General features: G+C 38.8%; 1 protein-coding gene across 4 annotated transcripts; it reads right to left on the bottom strand.

The window, feature by feature from the left end:
* Positions 1-259: 259 nt before the first annotated feature.
* Positions 260-17,989, bottom strand: LOC115750409 (allantoinase). Of its 4 annotated transcripts, none has more exons than XM_048276472.1 (17): positions 17,971-17,989; positions 8,711-8,815; positions 8,257-8,350; positions 7,873-7,993; positions 7,409-7,482; positions 7,129-7,205; positions 6,867-6,903; positions 6,702-6,787; positions 5,475-5,534; positions 5,060-5,202; positions 4,320-4,446; positions 3,539-3,694; positions 3,356-3,466; positions 2,507-2,617; positions 2,042-2,140; positions 1,464-1,608; positions 260-597 (listed from the first exon to the last, which is right to left on the bottom strand). In XM_048276472.1, the coding sequence occupies exons 2-17, from the start codon at positions 8,795-8,797 to the stop codon at positions 485-487; spliced, it is 1,641 nt and encodes a 546-aa protein (XP_048132429.1). In that variant the 5' UTR covers positions 8,798-8,815; positions 17,971-17,989; the 3' UTR covers positions 260-484. The 4 variants fall into 4 exon arrangements, with proteins under 4 accessions (XP_048132429.1, XP_030543600.1, XP_048132427.1 ...); XM_030687740.2 differs by lacking the exon at positions 17,971-17,989 and adding an exon at positions 8,853-8,900 and having other exon boundaries at positions 8,711-8,822; XM_048276470.1 differs by lacking the exons at positions 8,711-8,815; positions 17,971-17,989 and adding an exon at positions 8,430-8,622 and having other exon boundaries at positions 6,702-6,769; positions 8,257-8,344.
* Positions 17,990-19,178: the final 1,189 nt, after the last annotated feature.

The raw sequence follows: 19,178 nt of genomic DNA, 5'->3' as shown, positions 1-19,178 counted from the left end.
TTTATATAACATGACACGAGTAGGGGATGGCTTATACCATAAGCTTATTGTGCATGCTATGACGTTGAACGTTGTTTCCGGCCAAAAAGAAAAAAAGGTCGAATGTCACTTGTATAAGGTAATTTCTCTGCGGCCAGTTAAATTAATTCAAAATCCTTTAGAAAGAATAAAGAAACTGTTAACGTTCAATCTAACATATGAGCAGTTCTGCACTTGAGTTCAGAGAGAGAGAGAGAGAGTATTGATTTCAGTTACGGACTGACGTGGAAATGATATAAGTTCAATTGAAACAAGCATAATTATAACAGCATTGGACATTTCAGACTTCAAAAACCACTACCTACATCACGAACTGTACAGAAACACCACAAACGGAGATGCTAAAGCAGTATATTGTCAAGGGGGTCATCTTATCTCTTCATTCCATTTGCACGGCGTCAATTCACACAGTATTCTCTCTTCTATCCTTGTGCCAAGTCCTTGTTCAGTTCCGAACCACAAATCTCCGAGCTGTGTGAAATTTTGTTTCTTTTGCCTTGTCCTTAGATAGGTAATCCATGCTTCGAAAAATGTACAAAGGTCGTTTGATGAATAGGCCTGTTCAAGATACACTAGCGACATAATGATGTGATTCATCAAAAATTGCAAAGAACATCGTTACCCCCATTTATATTGCAGGCAGTCCTTTTAGAAGATTCAGATGTTCTCCTAAAAATTTAGCATGCGGTTCCAACAATATCAGTGCAAAGTTGTCTATTCACATGTTCACTGAAAACAATGACATAACATTGCCATTAACGAATTTCCACTAATGTCTACACCGTCTTAAATGCAAATCTGCTCCATTGGTCCGACTAAGAATAAATTTTCAGCAGGATTTATTGTCTAGATGTCCTACTAGTACGATCAGCTTTCAACCTACCATTACAAGTTATGGAAGGCTGTGTTCTTAAAACCTGCAGATCTACTTGAGTATGAAACCAGGATGCAAATCTCCTCGTTTCAAAGATGGAATCTTAGTACACAACCCTCCCTATTGAAGAAATTATTGCGTTTCAGCTAATCGAGCCTTTGGCCCACGACTATGAATATAGCTAGTGAAGAGTAAACAGGTATGATGACATAAAGAAAAGTGAAAGCTGCACTATTATACATATCAGAAAGGAAAAGATTACTTAAGGGAAGAACTGTGGGATTACCTCTTAATTTGTTCATATTTTGGCAAGGATTTGAAGAGTAAACAGGTATGATGACGTAAAGAAAAGTGAAAGCTGCACTATTATACATATCAGAAAGGAAAAGATTACTTAGGGGAAGAACTGTGGGATTACCTGTTAATTTGTTCATATTTTGGCAAGGATTTGAAGAGTAAACAGGTATGATGACGTAAAGAAAAGTGAAAGCTGCACTATTATACATAACACAAAGGAAAAGATTACTTAGGGGAAGAACTGTGGGACTACCTGTTAATTTGTTCATATTTTTGGCAAGGATTTGAACACCACAGGCAGCGGCAGCATGCTTTCCCTCTTTATACACAAGATTTCCTCCAACAAAAGTAGCAAAAACCTTTCCAGCTAATCTTCTTCCCATGTAGGCTGAGATAGACTGCTCACAAGATTGATCACATGTCACTTTACTATATAAAAAAGCTTGGAAAGCATTAAGCATAACGATAAAACTTGAATTATTATTTGTCTTGACACTTAAAATGTGTCAATAACAATCCATCCATGCTTTAGTTGAGGCAGGGAAATAGGTTCACCATATAAGTACATTAATGTCATCTGGATGTTCTAAGTAAAACATTAGGTGAGAAACTCTACTCCCAAAAGACCCCCAAATGTGCTTTGTTTTGCGACTTCAGCAGAGATGAGAAGACCTAAGCTGCAGCAAGTTATCTTGAAAGATTGTCGACCACTAGTTTCTTGATTTGTTTAAACCTCAGAATATTATCTTCAACTGACACTTTTGAACAAAAATGACATGCAAAGTGTACAATTTTGAATTGGTAAACTTTCAACGCAACCGGTCAACATACCGGGTGTTTAATATATACAGGGTACTCATTGGTGAGGTCAAACTCGGCACTGGGATCCCATATTACAATATCTGCAAAGTTTCCACTTGCAATGGCTCCCTGCAAATAGAATTGTCACTCTTTTCATCATGAAGATTGCAAGCTGAAAGCAGGAGTCTATTCTATGTATTGCCAGTTCTCTAAGAGCATATGGAGATTGGGAAACCAAATCTGACTGGCACCATGTAAAAATAAACAAAGTTCTATTTGTTTAAATTAAAAAAAAAATACATTTTAATAGACACCTTAAATAACGGTTGCTTTTTTGAGAATAACTACTTTGATCAGTTTTTACCAAGAAAAGATAGTCATTTTGTAGTTCTTAAAAAAGATCAATTGAAACAAGTCTATGCTGTGAAAAGTTCTTCTAAAATGTAAGTTGATAATTTCATAATCTTAAATTAAAAGGGAAACTGAAGCAGTCACCTTTAACTTTTGTCCAGCGATTTTCGCAGGCCTCTCACTCCACCATAAAGCTAGCTGTTCCAAAGTAACCCCATATTTTTTGCCATATGACCAGGTGACAGGAAGAACAAACTGTAGATTTTCACAAATTACTTTTAAAGACATTGAGAGATAAGAAATACACGATTTCCTAATATTGAAGAAAAGTATTAACAGTTCACCGAAGGAGATAACTCAGTGACAGATCATCTGCACTGCTATGCATCTACAGAACATAACTTAGAGAGTAGATCAAGCGCCACAGCCTCCGAGCAAATGCTCTACAAGCAACTGCCCAAGGAAGATTGATCCTCATGAATGAACGTCATGCAAAAGAATGCCAGAACCGCAAAACTCTCCACAGCCAATTATGCATGTGCATGCTTAATTTATCGGATGCTAAAATGTCGTCTGCTTAAACAATATGAGTAGGAAATAAACCCATAGTGTCCTGACATAGAACCCTCTGATAATGCCTATAATAATAAGTGATAAAGCGGTCTTGGTTTAAAAGTGCCAAAAGACGCTGCAACAAAGCACTTTTGCAATCCTATAGTGATTAATGTCAGAACCCTGAATCTGATAAGAGCAATCAAATTCAACCATCAGTTATAACACCTAACCTTCTCCATTAACCAAAAGATTAGTATTTGTCAGTAGTTTCTTTTGTGGCCATGGTATTACAGATTTTTGGCACATCTGAGCCAATGGTTATTACAGATTCTTATTAATCAATTAATCACAGCTGAGTCATGCAAGCTTTAGCAGGTATAGGACATAATGGAGATACATGCTTACATTAGTCAATGTAAATTATAAAGATAGACAAACCTGCAAGCCAGAAATTCCACCCCAAGCTCTCAAAAAATTGCCATCACTTAGTAGTTTCAGCTCCGGAACTGTTGGCGAATGGTCAGAACTCAGCATGTCAATGTGGCCACCCTGATATATAAACCAACCAAATTAAGAGGATGGGGTAGGTGGCACGTAGGGAATCCAGAAAATCAATAGTACCATTAAAGCATCCCACAACTTTTCTCTATTAGACGCATCACGGATGGGGGGAGCACATTTAAAGCGTGTATCTCCATCCTCAATTTCTTCTGCTGTGAAAGCTAGGTAATGGGGACAAGTCTCAACACTTAAACTGTCACCATTAACTTTTGCTTCCTGTGCAAAACAGAAAATAAAATAAGATTTAGTTCTCCTGCATAAGATAGGAAAAACTAGTGTTGCAGTCATAGAAAATTACAACAACTAATAACAATTATAGTAGACTGATCACGACTCACTTCACTGAGAAAACCTTGCATAGTCATTCTAGAAAATGGATGAATAAACATTTTTAGACAGACAAGAGAAGAACAAAAAGGAACCTTACCAAAAAAATTTCCACCTTACCAAAAAAACCAAAAAGGCTCAAGACACACTTTACCCAAAAAAAAAAAAAAACAAAAGGGCTCAAGACCCTTACCCAAAAAAATTTTCCTTACCCAAAAAACAAAAGGGCTCAAGAAACTAGTTTTGGTTAAAAGGTGTCTGAAATTAATCATCAGACTAATCATCATAGGACGTCAAAATCCTTAGTCCAGCTGAAGTTAACAATTTGTATTAGGACCCTCCAACTGAACTCAGAGCGCAATAATGGGGAGGTATATAATCTCCCTTTAAGCACGTCATCCATCAAAGTCCAGCAAAGAATAAAGCAAATTTCCACTTGTGGTATGTTTGTATATCCACTGGATGAGAAACTTCTCAAGAGATCCCATTACAAGAGCTGATAAAGATGATATACCTTTATCAAATCCAAGGACGAACTTGCATCAGACAAATGAACAATGTGAAGATGAGCTCCTTCGGCAGAGCCACCAATCCTTGTGTCCTTTGTCACAGTTAAAAGCTCACGAATAGCTGCCTCCTCCCTGTTTATATAAATTAATCGATATGAATTTCCTAGCCACATGTTCATCCAACACTGCCGCAAGAGATCTTCTAAAAATAGAGGTAGATGAGTTCATAATTTGACTTGATTGGGCGAAGACTTTGACATGATAATTCTCTTACGCTAGGCTGGCAAAACTTTACAAACATATCGTACAGTACTTTTCAAAGAAACTCATCCACCTTATTCAAGCAAAGCCTTTCTCCTATTTTTGTGCCTATAAACGGCCGAATTTGATAAAATTACGAACACTAAATGCGACAAAGCATTTTCTGAAATTCTATCATGGAAGACAATCTACCATTTGGAATTTGAAAAATATTTCCATTCTACTAATGCATCTTTCATGAGTAAAACATTGATTAAAGCAACAAGATGAGGATTGGAAGCCGGTTGCTAGAAAATACTTCTGAGGAAATATTTTGGAGGGTGATAAGCTAGATCATAGGTCCAGATAACTAAACAATCTTAATGAAACATCAGCTACTCCATTAGACTATAATATCGATCGCCTCCACAAGTTAAAAATCTAACTCCGATTGTCATATATAAATAGTTGTAAAATTTCTAATCAATTTGTAGGGGAATCTTGCCATGCAGGTGGCCTTGTCTTCAGATAGGTGGAATAAGATCGGGCATCTTCTGTATTTAGATCCAAGTGGCTTTCGGAGTCTAGTTGAATTTCTGCATGAACGAGCAATGGTCTCCTATATTTCGCTAACACCAACAATCCTTCCTGCATAAATAATTGATGGAAGATCATTGATCCATCTACTATAACGCACGAGCACAAAGTGGCTCAATTTTTTCAAACAACAAAACTAATTCGAGCAATAGTTTTGATCTCAGGTCATTTAAAGGAGCTTTGACAAAAGCATCTATAAAGCATTGATATATAACATGTACCACAAAGTACTAGTTGATACTAAAATCAAAGTTGTAACGAGCAGTTTGAGGCCTCTTAAAATATTGGAGCTCAAAAGTGAAAATGAGTGTCTTGTGACAAACCTTGATGTGATTGGCATTTGTCATGGGAAAGTCGTTGATTCCCGAGGGACACATAAAGGACTACAAAACAAAGACAGTGAAATTTTCAGATAGCAAATCGGCACAAATAAAAAGTTTTCGTTTTTTTTACTTCATGGCCTCATGTTACTGTTTTCTTGAGAACTTAGAAACTTACTTGTTAATAGTACTTGCAGCGCAAGTACCTAAAACCATGCAAATAATGGCGTAGTGCGTCAAACAAAATAAGTTCAGGTCCAGTTGAATTTTCACATCAAATCTTTGTAACTTGGGACTTTAAAATACCTACCACAATGACATAGTGGCAAAAATTTGACTTCCAGATCCCATTATGACTACAGTTTTATCTACTCGCACAAATGGACTGCGTATTTATTACTGTACTTATTTAGGTGACTGCAGTAATATATCTTGAGTTTCAAAATTTTAATAACCGCATGTACATGATTTTTGAGCTGTCCAGTTGACACTATATTTGCAGGGTATTCTCATCCCCTGAATCAACAACTTAGATATACATGTATATTTTTTCGATAGATCAGAATCAATCACTAAGACATTCAGTCTGTTATTCAACTCAGCGTTGACTGTCAGGGATATGGCACATGTTCAATCTAAATGTCAGTCATCTTCCAACAAGGGAGTGCTACCAGCTCTCTAAAGGAAATCGTACTACAATTTTGGCAACTTCCAATTTCAAGAATTTCCCTTAGGAATGGCTTGTGCAACCAAATTGTAAAGCCATGTTACAGAGGGAAGTCATAATTCTGTTGAACTAAAGATAATAATGGTTACTTTAATTTAAAAAGCTGGTAAGCATAAAAAATCTGGTGGAAGGGGTAGAGTCAAAGCAGTAGCACCAGAGTTCATACTGGAGTCCTAACTGCTTTGCGGCCCAGCATTTTTTTTTTGGGGGGTGGGGTGGAGAGAGAGGAGGAGGGGAGGGGAGAGAGATAGAGAAAGAGGAGGACGAGGAGGAAGGAAGGAAGACTACTTATAACATATCAAATTGTTTAGACAGTATGACTTTGGGGTTCTAGAAATTTATCCACAAGTGACTTTGCTTCCAGTGAGGGTACCATCAATACTATGGAAGCAATTATTGAAGGAAAAAAATCAAGAAATTCACAGAATAGTATATCCTATACTGATATTCTAGGCAATATACGATAAAGAAGTAATTGAAGGCACTGAGACTCCGGTAGGTACCTTCAGACCAAGAACACCAGCCTCTAGGAGAGCTTCCAGTGCGCTTGAATTGAACGCATTTTCAGGAACTAAACCTCCCCAGAAACCTGTGGAAAACAAGGTCCAAATTCACATGCACCTCACAAATGAAATCTAGCATGCTCATGTGTCATTTTCAGTTCATACCGACATCGACGTAAATGTTCTTCTCTGCAGCCTTAATCTGCCAAGGAAGTTGGAAAATCATAAATAGAAACTGCAAACTTACATGTTATAAAGAGAACAGAAACCGGATACACAAGGCTCATATTTCTTTCTATGAGGCCCGGATAAGGGCTATGAAGATAAATATAGACCAGAGGGATCTGAAAAATGCAGTGCATAGTTTTCGGCAACATATGGTTGCTCGCCAGAAAAAAGAGCTGATCAACCTCCCTACTTCTCGTACCTTCAGTTCCAGGCTTTCCGTCGAAGTAGTCGAGGGAAAACTATTGAGGGGCATATCAATCAACGTTGTTATTCCACCTGCATAAGGAAAATCGCTCAAGTAAAGCTTACAAATTAGCAAGGGCAAGCACTCTATGTGAAGTTCAAGCAAGTTTTCTTGTAAGGAAAGATGATTTAGTCGATGGAACATCAGCTGCTCTTCACTAGTATTCGAAGATATTCATCTGAGTATCAACTCAGATATCACTGCAGTGCAGAAACTTGAAGGGACTCTAGCTTACCAGCAGCAGCTGCTTTAGTTCCTGAAGGAAATCCTTCCCAATCAGCTCTTCCTGGGTCATCGAGATGTGCATGCCTGCCTCAGACATTTTGAACAATGTAATCTATTGTAAGTTTTTCGAAAAAGAATAATTACTCAACTCTCAAGCATAATACATAAGTTTATACAAGGATCTGATGCATATTTGGCAGTAGACACCCAATTAGAAACAAATTAGTGAAAAATAAGCACGCTGTACTTAATTTAAATTAGATCACTATTCCAATCATCCATTTCCCGTTTCCCCTTCCAACCTTCTGAATACGACAGAAAGACTCAAAGCATGAAGGTAAAAATGGTCATGTTGCTTTTATAGACCGCCCTCTCTGTTTCTCATCCGATGTGTATATATACTATCTCCTAAAACCTTTTTCCGGTTGATATTGATAAGATAGAACCATTATCTGGAGCAGAGATGCATCTTACACATCAACCAAGCCAGGCATGACCACAGCCTCTCCGTAATCAATTACTTGCTCTCCTTTGGAAGTCCCTCGCCAATCATTCTCCGTTACAACAGAGGTAATGAATTTCCCCTTCACCTCAACTGCTCATAAACATCCATCAGAAGCACAAACAAGTTAGACGTTAAACCAAACCTTTGCTATAAATCCATAGGGACAGCCAAGTAAGGTTTTCCTAGAAAGCACAAAGCTGATGAGGCAGTTACATCTACTTCTACCTCAAAAAAGCAAACTTTAGTGCTCACTTCGAGTCGCAGATTATTTCAATGCCAACAAGGACCCAGAATTTTAATGCAAATAATTCAGCAAGGGAAGACTATAGAGCAACGCCCGTTGAGAAACAAACCTGCGCCGGAAATGATCCCATCCGGCGTCACTATGCGCTTGCTCTTTATCCAATAATGGTAGTGCGGCAAAAGGCTGCAACCACTGCGGGGAACCTGTAACGCGCATCGCCAAAACTTCCATTAGCATTTCGCTTCGCTAATTTACTAGCAAAGCAGTCGACGCGCAACCCTTAGAAACCTCAATCGCAAACAAGAAAGTCCATTTCAGTTCGCTAAATCCGCGACGCTGCGTGTTCAAAGCGAGCGCGTGATAGAGCATCAATGCTCTGTATGTCCCAACAAAGGCCGAGTAAGAAGCTTCTACACTGAACCGATCGCTTCTTGCACAATCTTGTTTCCCAAAAACGAACATAATCTCTCAGAGAAGTTGGACTCGTGAGGACGACGACGACGACGACGACGACGATTAGTCGAAGAGGTAAAAAAGGCACGAGAGCAACGCGAAAACCTGACCTCCGACGGCTCCTTCACGTAGAGATAGATGGCGAAAGAAGCCAGCAGTATCAGCACCGGGAGAATCCGCCATTGCAGAAGTTCCATCCCTCTCTCTCTCTCTCTCTAGAATCTCGATGACGCAGAGAGAGAGAGAGCGCGCTTCACAGGAATTCGCTCCCAAGAGTCACGAAACAGTGTTCATATTTCAGCTCCTCTTGTCGTTTCTTCGCCCTCCTCTTATTTTGGGTAAGAAGAAAGAACACCCTTCGAGATTCCACGGGGAGCTGCTCTGACCACGTGGCTGTCCAACAAGATGACTTGCCAACCAATGGTCCACTGACACGTGGCACATGAGTACGGTACGCATGGCTCTAGGATCTGTCCAATGTCTTGCGTCACGTGTCAGACTCCAAAACAATATGACGAAGAAGTTTGTGAAAATTCTAAATAAAAGACTCTCGAAAAAGAATTTGAAGCGAATATTATTTTAAATAAGAGTTTAAAATGCTTATTTAAAGAAGGGCCTGACTAAAAGCATTTTCTTCATTTAGTTGTTATGATTTTTTTTCAAATTTTTTTCATTTTTCTTTCTTTCTTTTTTTCATTTTTTTCCCATTCTTTTTGTCGATAACCAATCTCGGGCAACAACTGGCCACCGGCTAGGGTTGGGCAAGGCGACATCGACGACTTCGCTTGGGCGAGGGATAGGAGGTGACCCCCTTCAGCCACAGGCGAAGCTAACCGTCGCAAGATCTAGGCGAGGGTCACCTTGGCGCAACCGAAGAGGGTCTCCTCGGCGGCGATTGGCGAGTGCTTGGGCGAGGCGGTCCGCACCGGCCCTTGCCTAGATTTTTCGAAATAATGATGGTATCTCGAGTTTTTATTTGAAAAGAAATGCACATCAAGACTCAAATTGAGAAAATGAGAATACTTTAGGCTTTTTTTAAAAATCTTCTCAAGAAATTGATAAAGAGAAAAAAAAAAGTTAATAATTCTTTTTTCTTGGCACGACCGAATACTTCGATTCAACTAGCGATGTCTTTTTCCAAAGTGGAGCATGCGTGTAATCCCACTTCTCGCCCATTCGTGAAATTTTATTATGTACCCGTTGTTATCCTATATTATAATTAACGCGACATTATAATTTTTTTTCCTATGTTCAATATCTTTTTTTATAGTTTCTATCGTCTTCATATTTAATTATGTACTCGTTGTTATTCTATATTATAATTAACAACACTCGTAACGTTTTTTTTTTTTTTTTGGTCAAGTAAAGCTCTCGTAGCGAGGTTTCCCTTGGAAGTGGTAACGAGAAATGCGACGATGGTGAGCTTCATGGTGGTGGAGGTGACGATAATATGATCTTGATAAGAAGACAGCATGTCGATGGCACAGACCAACGGCCGTGATTGTAGTGGAATAAGACACGAATGTCTTCTTGACCCGATCGATTGAACAAGGAAACTTGGAATGTGGTACTTCGATAGCGACTTTGTTCTATGTTATGTCCTTGGCCGATGGTGCGGGCAACCTGCCAATGTAGCTCGACTCTGCAACCCCAACATTTCGAGTCCCGGGACTGCTGATCTCGCTCTTTTAAGTAGTATACGGACTTCTTTATGGTGTAGCGTGTTGCACTTGTGGTCAGCATCGTAACGTCCGGAAATTGGATCTTAACATAAAAACACCGACAAACGAGTTTGTATGCTGCACAAAAGAGCTGGAGCCGATGTCTAACTAGAGAGAATCGCGTACACTTGTTCCATCTACTGCGCAACGAAACGAGGCGGGGCTTGGTCGAAAGGCATCACGACATCGGGCAACTTGAAATAACTAGCGGAATTGTTAAAATAGACACGAGAAATAAAGCAAAAGGATGGAACAAAATGTAACATATTGAAGAACGCTTCCGAGGGTCTAATGTCTAAGTTGAGGCCCGCGCTGCATTCATACGTCCTATCTTCATCTTGCTCGATCGGTTTAGTGGTTCCCATAATGGTCGAGTGCAAATCCTTGGATAGACTCAATACCGGGATGATTAACCTAAAGAGCAGATAAGACACCGATAACATGTGGAAGAAATCAATAAGATCGCGTTGACCATTGACCACATGGCAGGAACATTTAATTAATGAGAATCAAATGTTCACCCGTGTCGGATGTGCGCTTAGAAGGGGATGAATCATGTTGACGGCCGTAAAAGCATAAAAAAAATTTAACCCTTGGCTCACCTCGGTCAAAATTGCAAAAAGCATAAAAAAAAATTGCGTATAGGTGTCAATTTAGCATAAGTGTGTAGAATTAGGCAGTCAATTAAATTTCAAATTTTTATAGAAAATAATCAAAGGTTGAATTTTGGTCAAGTTAAAGAATTTGATGCTTGACCGGACATTTTTTTTAGAATTTTTGTTTATTTTTAATTTTGTGTTAGTTTTAGAGATCTTTGATTCGATTAAAAAAGGTTTCAACATGTCCACTGAGCAGCCGATTGATTATTTAGAATATCATATTTGACGTCGTAAAATTTGAATTCGCTCCTCGAGATCGCGCCTCTTGACATGATCATGCAGTACCCTTGAGAAGAATAACCTGTTCTTTTGCCCTTTTACCTACAGACTACAGAGAAAGATCCAGGAAAAAAAACCCTCCAGAAATCGGTTGCCTCTTACCCGCCAGCCATAGATCGACGGCAGCCATTCGCCGTTCACCACCGGCAGTTCACCAGCCGTCATTCACCATCCCAGTCACTTTTAGTTCCTTGGCCGAAAACTCAAACATCTGAATTCGAACTGAAGTGTGCTTGATAGTTCAGATTCCCATCATCCTGGTACCATATATTGTCGTTCATCACCGCAGGCTTCACCTCCGGAAGAGTATCGGAGATTGCTCTGCTCTTCGGCCGAGGAGATACGATGGGAGTAAACCTCGTCCGAAGCCATCGGTCTTGCCCTGTCTGTAGACGATCGTGAAGGGTTGTTGTATCCTTGTCGCTGTCCCTGGAGTAGCTGATAAGCCAGGTAATGTCATTTGCCTCTTTTCTACCCTGTTTTGGAGAGGTACAAGACCAAGCTGTGTTTTTTATTTAACTCATGTGCGAATCACTGAAAATCTGAGCTGTTAATTGATGATTCGTGATGAAGTTGTTGTTTAAACGTTGATTTTAGACGAGAAACAATTTCGATTTCGTGACCGCATTCAGTTATTCCGGTGCGCTCAACTTGTTCGATGAAATGCCTCTGGTCCGCGAATGTGAAAAGCTCGTTGCTGTTGCTAAAATTAAAGGCGTATCCATGTACGATTGAAGCTAGAAATCATGTCGTCAGCTATTGGTTAAAGGAGATCGTGTTTACTGAGATTTTCCTTTGAGAGTCATTGACTCTGACTTTACTGTTCCTTTGCTGCCTGTATATGCCGGCAGTGGCCTGCCACGGTGGTTGGTGAAAATGTGACGTGGAGTCATTCACTTGGGTCCTCGCCCCCATGATGTTCATGGTCTATGAGCCTGATTCAGCATTTGGCCAATGGACTTTGAGAAAATGCAAATACTTTCGGGTTAAAGGTCTTTTCCAAAATGCAAGTATTGTTCGATAAAGTGAATTTTAAAAACACATTGAAAAATAATTTTGACATAAATGTTGTTTGGTGAAAAATAAACTTTGTAAAGTATTTTACTTTTTGAAAAAAAAAAAAACGGCGGTCGACGGCGGAGGCGGCGGGCGATGGTCGGTGAGCGGTGGCGATCGGTGGGGGGCGGTGGTGGCCGTTGTCGGGTGGCAGTGGGCAGCAGCGGGCGGGCGGCGGCGGTGGTCTTCGACGGTCACCGTGGACGAGCAGCAGCGATGGATGGTAGTCTGCGACGGTCGAGTAGATTTTCCTCATTAATGTTGTCAATAGTAATGAGGACAAGAAGCAGAGATATCCACCTGATGTATATTCATAATTGAAAGGACTTAAATGAATTAATCTATTCAATTCAAAGTTTCTTCAAGATATCCACTTTGCATGGTAAGAATATGGCAGCAATTCAAAGGTAATGATATACAACATTTCAGCCATATCACAAATGCTAACATGGAATTCAAGTGACTCAAGTACAATGTATATCAAGCATAGCAGCAATAAGTAAAGAACTTAAAAACCTCATTGAAGAGAGGACAACCTTTTATCTTTTGTGACAAAATATCAAATATAATTTGAATGATGTTTAATTCCACTTGCCACTGATAAGAGAAATATCATGATTTTAGGGGTTTCCTCCGCTGTGCATTGTGGCGCACAGATATCGAAGCTCAAGAGCATTGATTACATTATCATGAAGGCATAGCCTACTCATATGGATACATATTTACATGGACATATATACACTGTCGAGGGCAAGATAGAGATATGGAAGTATATGTTTCATCTGCAAAAATATATGTCAGTTCTTGGACCAACATTAGTTTTCAAATGCATATTTGAAGGAAAGATGGTAGCTTCATGGTCCAAGATATTCATAATTGAATGCACATGTTTGTTCACTTCATGATACTTGAATATCTCATGTCACATTTTACATACGTTGGTTGAAAGTATTTTCAAGAGGTTTCATTATGCATGGGAAGTTTGATGCTTCCTTGTTAAAGTTGCAAAGTTCCCTTGCACGTCGTTTCAAACACATGGATGAAAAGATTAAAACTCTGCGGAAGCGGTTGTACAAAGATCACTCAAGGATTATGTATTGCCTTGATGATCTTGGTCCCATTTGTGCATATTCGGTATGCCATAGTAATATGTTATGCTTATGCTTGAGCCATAAGTTTGGCGATCTTGGTTCCATTTGTGCTTGTGATGTATGCCGTAGTAATATCTTATGCTTGAGCCATAAATTTGGCAGACAATTTACTATCTCCTCCGTTTTTTTACATTACTTACATTGCCTAAAACACCTCTAATCATCAGGGTAGGACTTTCGGATGGTGAAAATTGTTTATACAACTTGATTTGACTGGCTACCATGAGAAAGAGATTCTAGCTGTTCCTCGTTATATGATAGCTAGGTTCATATACCAATGAACTTTGTGAAGTTCCTTATTGTAGAAACTTCGAAAACGGTGAATGCCATTTTAGTTCTAGATATTGATGTTTTGTTATGATAGTTCCAACCCCACCTATCGGACCTGCCATATGGTTCACCAATTTGACATACTAATGGCTGGCCAATCAGGAATTACTCCCATAAGTTAAGCAGAAGTTGTCGGGATAGATTAGTCCGAGTGTATCTCTAAACTCAATGTGCACGTATGGCCAAGAAGGAATATTGCTAGATTTAGGCTCAGAAAATCTGTTGGTGTTGATGTCGATGGACTCAAGGTGCTTTTTTAGCAATCTTTAGTAGTCTAGGTCTTCATCAAAGGGTGGACAGCCGAACATGTGGGAGATTTAATAGTACCATGGGTTGCTTGGTAGTTTTTGTTGCTGGATTGATTATGAGTTTTGTTTTCATGACTTCTCACATTTTCTTTTATTTGGAAGGCCGCTAAAGTTTGTTTAGAGAATGCTTTGAACGCCAAAGAGGAATGTGATATCTATAGAGAGAGTTCCTTGAAGTGTAGATATTATGTTGAGAGACTGTCACAATTAATTATTGACTTCTTGTCACTTGGTATCATATCATCCTTTTGGCATTATTTCATCTAGATTAGTTGTGGCACTTTCTTGAGCGAGGGAGTTTAGTGCTACTCAGTATTATCGTTCCAAATGATATTTGGAGAATTGCAGTTAGCAAATGTTGAATTTGAAGTAACAACGTAAAATAAACCTTTTACACTGGCACCAAAAGTGCAGAAGGAAACCTTGGAATCATTTTGCTTGGGCACCCTAGAATACAGGGATACCCTACAATCATTTTGCTCTGGCAGTAGAAAACCCTTCAATCATTTCGCTCCGGCGATACAGGGCAAGCTGTCATTCCAAAAATCTTTGGCTTCTTAATGCTTTTGTGATAAAATTCCTTCAATAAAATAATTAAGGAGGTAGAATCATGCATGAAATGACTAACCTTCATTATTTTTTATAAGGGTAGGTTTTTTTTTTTTTTTTATCCAATGGCATTCATCAATTATCATCAAGCTCAACGAGTCCCACTCATCAAGCTCAACGAGTCCAACTTGAGGAATGCTTTTCTTAAGGCATTCAATAAAATCTGCGAGGTCATAACCAACACCTGTTTGATCAAAACAATACGCATCGCAACTAATCCAATCAGTTGAAAGGGCGCAAATGATCTGATGCAAATGAAAAGAATAGTCCGAGCCAAGAAAAGATCAAATTTTTCTCTCCACTCGATTTCATTGATTGGGCTATGCCCCTTAATAAGCATCACAACTATCACTGTCTTGCTAGAACAATTTCCCAACACCACTATAGTGTTTCTCCTCATGGCAGCCTCATACTTCCTCACTTGATACCTACATGTCCAATCCACACACACATAAAACTCAAACAGGGGACTCCAATGCATACGCTACACGCTACGATCACATTTCATTACGCTATGATCACTATCGAACTAAACTAAAATTCAAAATTCAAGCAAATTTAGAAAGACAAAGATTGAGGACAATGCAAAATTAACCTCGTGGTGTGGAAAGAGTTATCAACCCCTTTATGTTTTTAACGAGTTCATGTCATCAAAACTTCGCTCGACGTTGTTCCTGCCCAGCTTGGGCGAATCCATATTGAACTAGCAAAAGGGAACAAAAAATAACAATGTGGGCGCTCGAACAAGTCACACGAAAAGTCCATCCTGTTCGTTCTGATCGAGCATGATCAGTCTTTGGGAGAGAGAGAAGGAACATAGTGCGCGTGAGACCCTTGTACAATGTTGTGGTGATGAACGCGATTGGGATGAAGCAGGTGGGTTTTGTTGAAAATAATGAGGGAATAAAGGAAAAGAAATCAGAAAATCAAGGACGAAGCCGAAGGCTTTGGACACTTGACTTGAGCGCTGGAAACAAAAGTTGCTATTTCTCTGCTGGGATGAAGGCGCCAATCCAAATAAAATACGCTTTCACCGTTAAGATAAGAGTACGCTTTCGTAACCCTTATACCAGCCCCCGTCAAAGAAGTCAAAATACTCATATTAGTATCTGTTATATGCCGATGTGACCGTATGAGATGTTTTTGTTTATCATCCATGAATGGATAATTATGAAACACCTAAAACTTGGCAGCTACCCAAACCCCGTCTTCAATCTTAAATTTAATGCAATCTTTATATCCGGTTCTTTTCACGGTCCTATAAATATCTATTTGTTCATGAGATACGATTGGTGGAGACTATCATTCACAATTACACAGAAATGTGCGTGTTCACAATATTCCTTTGCTAGTTTTTATTTTTTGTCCTCTTCGCACTCCAAATCCCTTGCAAATTGCATATGCAGTATTACTAACTTCTTTCCTTATTGGCAAATGTCCTGCCAATTCTAAATTCAAATTCTTTATCAACGTTACAAACGATGATATTATTTCATTTAAGAAAATCTAATCATTTTAAGTGTAAGATAAATTCACAACAAACTTAAATTCTAAAGAGATAAGTCATACCCATTTTTCCCGAGAACGAGTCGAATTAGCTATCGAAGACTATAAATTATCTGCTGAATATTAGTAAAATTGAAAGTGAGTGCAAATTTTTTTTTTTGTGTATCCATACTTTATTTCAGTTATGATAGATCAAACGTGAGTTTTATTTTCAATGTACGTAATGCAATATTTGCACCTTGTGAACGTGCGCGCGTCCTATCCAAGATCACGGCCACACGGCTTCCTTTCAGAAACTGAAGCAAAAAAACAAAGAAAGTTGAGGTAAGACGAGTTAGAGCAAGCAATAGTTTTAGAATAACAATAAATGTAATAGAGAAGCAACAAGCTTCGTAACAAAACCATCAACAACCTTTTTCAGTTTATTTGACAAAACCATTTCTCTCAAGGAGATTGAAAAGAAGAACCTAATAGCATGTCACACAACCAAAAATCTGCAAGGGATTCTTAGTTGATGGGAGCAGCAGGCAAACCCGGTTAAGACATTTCATCGAATAAATCCTGGGAGATCAGGCTAGATCGTTTAGGCTCGAAACTGAGGCAACAATTCATGCTGAACTACTATACCTAGCGTTGCTGGGAACTCAGTACATGAGTTCCTCCACAAAAATAAAACAAACACAACGAATTTTCGGAAACACTTTTGGGTTTCCTTCTTGAACCCGAGTAGAGTGGGGATTCTTACCTCGTGTGGGAGAGATTTCGCTTATGAACGCACGTCGAAGCTAGGTAATGCGATTCCAGAGAGTGTTGCTGGGCACCAGCAATGGAACTTTGGGTGGGACGAGTTCACTTCCATCTCTTAGAGCTGTGGCTAAGCAAAACAGGGAGTGACATGCAGCATTTAGTGGTGGTGGTCCGGTGCATAACACCGTCTGTCCATTCTTTTCAGTCTTGCTCTCACTTAGTTTTCTCTTGCTTCTAGGCGACAGTATGGTAAAGAAGCCAGAAGTTAAGGGTGCGCATGACAACACTTCTACTTCAGAAATAACTTCAGAAGCGAAGGTTGATTTTTCAACTTCCTACTTCAGAGGTTGATTTCTGATCAAAGAAAGGCATTTGATAACAGGACAAAATTTCTACAAAAAAGTATTGATCCTAACCTAAAATGCATTTTATTCAAGAAAAGTTCAATGCAAATACCAACGGGTTTTCATGCAAGTCGGAAGACTAATCCTACCAATCACATTCAATAAAATCAATGCGCAATCAAGTGCACAGATAAAGCACATTAATACAAATCAAGGCTTCTCTAATATAGCCCTAAGGGCTTAGAGAATGTGTGATTAGAGTTCATGGGTGATTTGGGAGAAATTGGAGACAATTTGCCAAGAAGGGAAAAATAATCAATTTGGAAAGATCGGGGGTCAAAAGATTCAAAATAGGTCTTGGCTAGTTGATTGTAACCATTTCCTATTTTTTGGATTTTTTTTAAAAATTTTCAGACTTTTTTAATGATTTTTATGAATTTTTTTAATTTTATTATGATTTTTTAAGAGCTCACGAATTTTTTATGAATTTTTTTATTTTATTATGATTTTTTTAAGAGCTCACGAATTTTTTATGAATTTTTTATACTTTTTAATGAACTTTTTTTGAAATTTTCCTTTTTCATTTTTATTTAAATTTTTTATTATTAAATAATTTTTATTATTAAAATATTTTCCAGACCGAGTCAACCCGGCCAGCACCTCTCTCTCTTTCTCTCTAAACAAAAGAAAATATGAAGAGGGAGGAGTGAAAAGGAAAAAAAATAGCTTCTCATTGTGAGAAGTAAGTTTTTTTTACTTCTCAAAAGTACTGCAAAAATCACTTCTAAAGTAAAAAGTTGTTTCAGAAATAGAAATTTAAAGTTGTGAACTAAACGGATTTTTACTCCAAAAACACTTCTGAAGTAGAAATTCTGCTTTAGAAGTGTTGTCATGCACGCTCCAAAAAGGCCACAATAAGGTAAAGAAGCTGAAATCGAAAAGAGGAGAAAGAGAGAGCGGGGGGGGGCGGAGGGGGTGAGACTAAATGATAGCATTTATTATTTGCTTGTGCAGGGATTTTCGGCAGAGAAGAGGAGAGAGAAAAAGGCTGCTTCAATTTTTTAATTTTTGGTCCATCCATGTCAAAGCCACGTGTTGCTTTATTAATGGATCCACATGGACTCATATATGCCACGTGGGCTAGCGACGTGATGGTTACTAACCATTGAATATCTTCTCTAATTTGAGGTATGCATATTAGAACTTCGGCTTGGATTCCTCATGAACTCATCACATCCACTAGGATGATCCTCTGAGTTTTGATCATCAAATTAGTGAGCTTACCTTGAATTGGATTTAAAGAAATGAAACAAGCAAGCTAGGCCAAAATCTTGCAGAATGAAGGTGCAATGACACCAAAGGGATATTAAATGAAGGAAGTGCAACAGTTGGACAGGTGGGGAATGTCGAGGTACACCTTCTAGCCGAGGATTAAGGACACGACCAGCGATACCGAGCTCGGAGAAGCTAGCGCAACATCAATGCAGCTCTGGCACTGTATGGATTCATCGGAATGTTGTGGAGCAAGATGAAGAGCCATAAGCAATATTTGGCTAGGAGAGAATATAGATAGAGGAGAGAGCTTTCTTGTGTGTTTTTCTTTCTTTTCAATTGTAAACAATCTGAAATTTTCAGAGCTGCAAATTGATTATACCCCCTAAATTTTCGGAGGGAAATTTGAAATGTATTTTATGATCTAAGCCTGATGATGCAAAGATATGATTTAAGGGTGGGGGGTCATTCCTTTATGATTAAGGATTTGATTTTATTGGTCGATTTAATGAGACGTCAATTGAGGATTGATGACGTGGCCTTATGAAAGTCTAGGGTTAGCCTTGAAATTGAAAGGTTGAGATTTGAATGCGTGT

Source organism: Rhodamnia argentea, chromosome 3, assembly GCF_020921035.1.
Source record: "Rhodamnia argentea isolate NSW1041297 chromosome 3, ASM2092103v1, whole genome shotgun sequence".
Lineage (NCBI taxonomy): Eukaryota > Viridiplantae > Streptophyta > Magnoliopsida > Myrtales > Myrtaceae > Rhodamnia > Rhodamnia argentea.
Note: the sequence above shows the minus strand (reverse complement) of the source record. Positions and strands in the feature narration are given on the sequence as shown.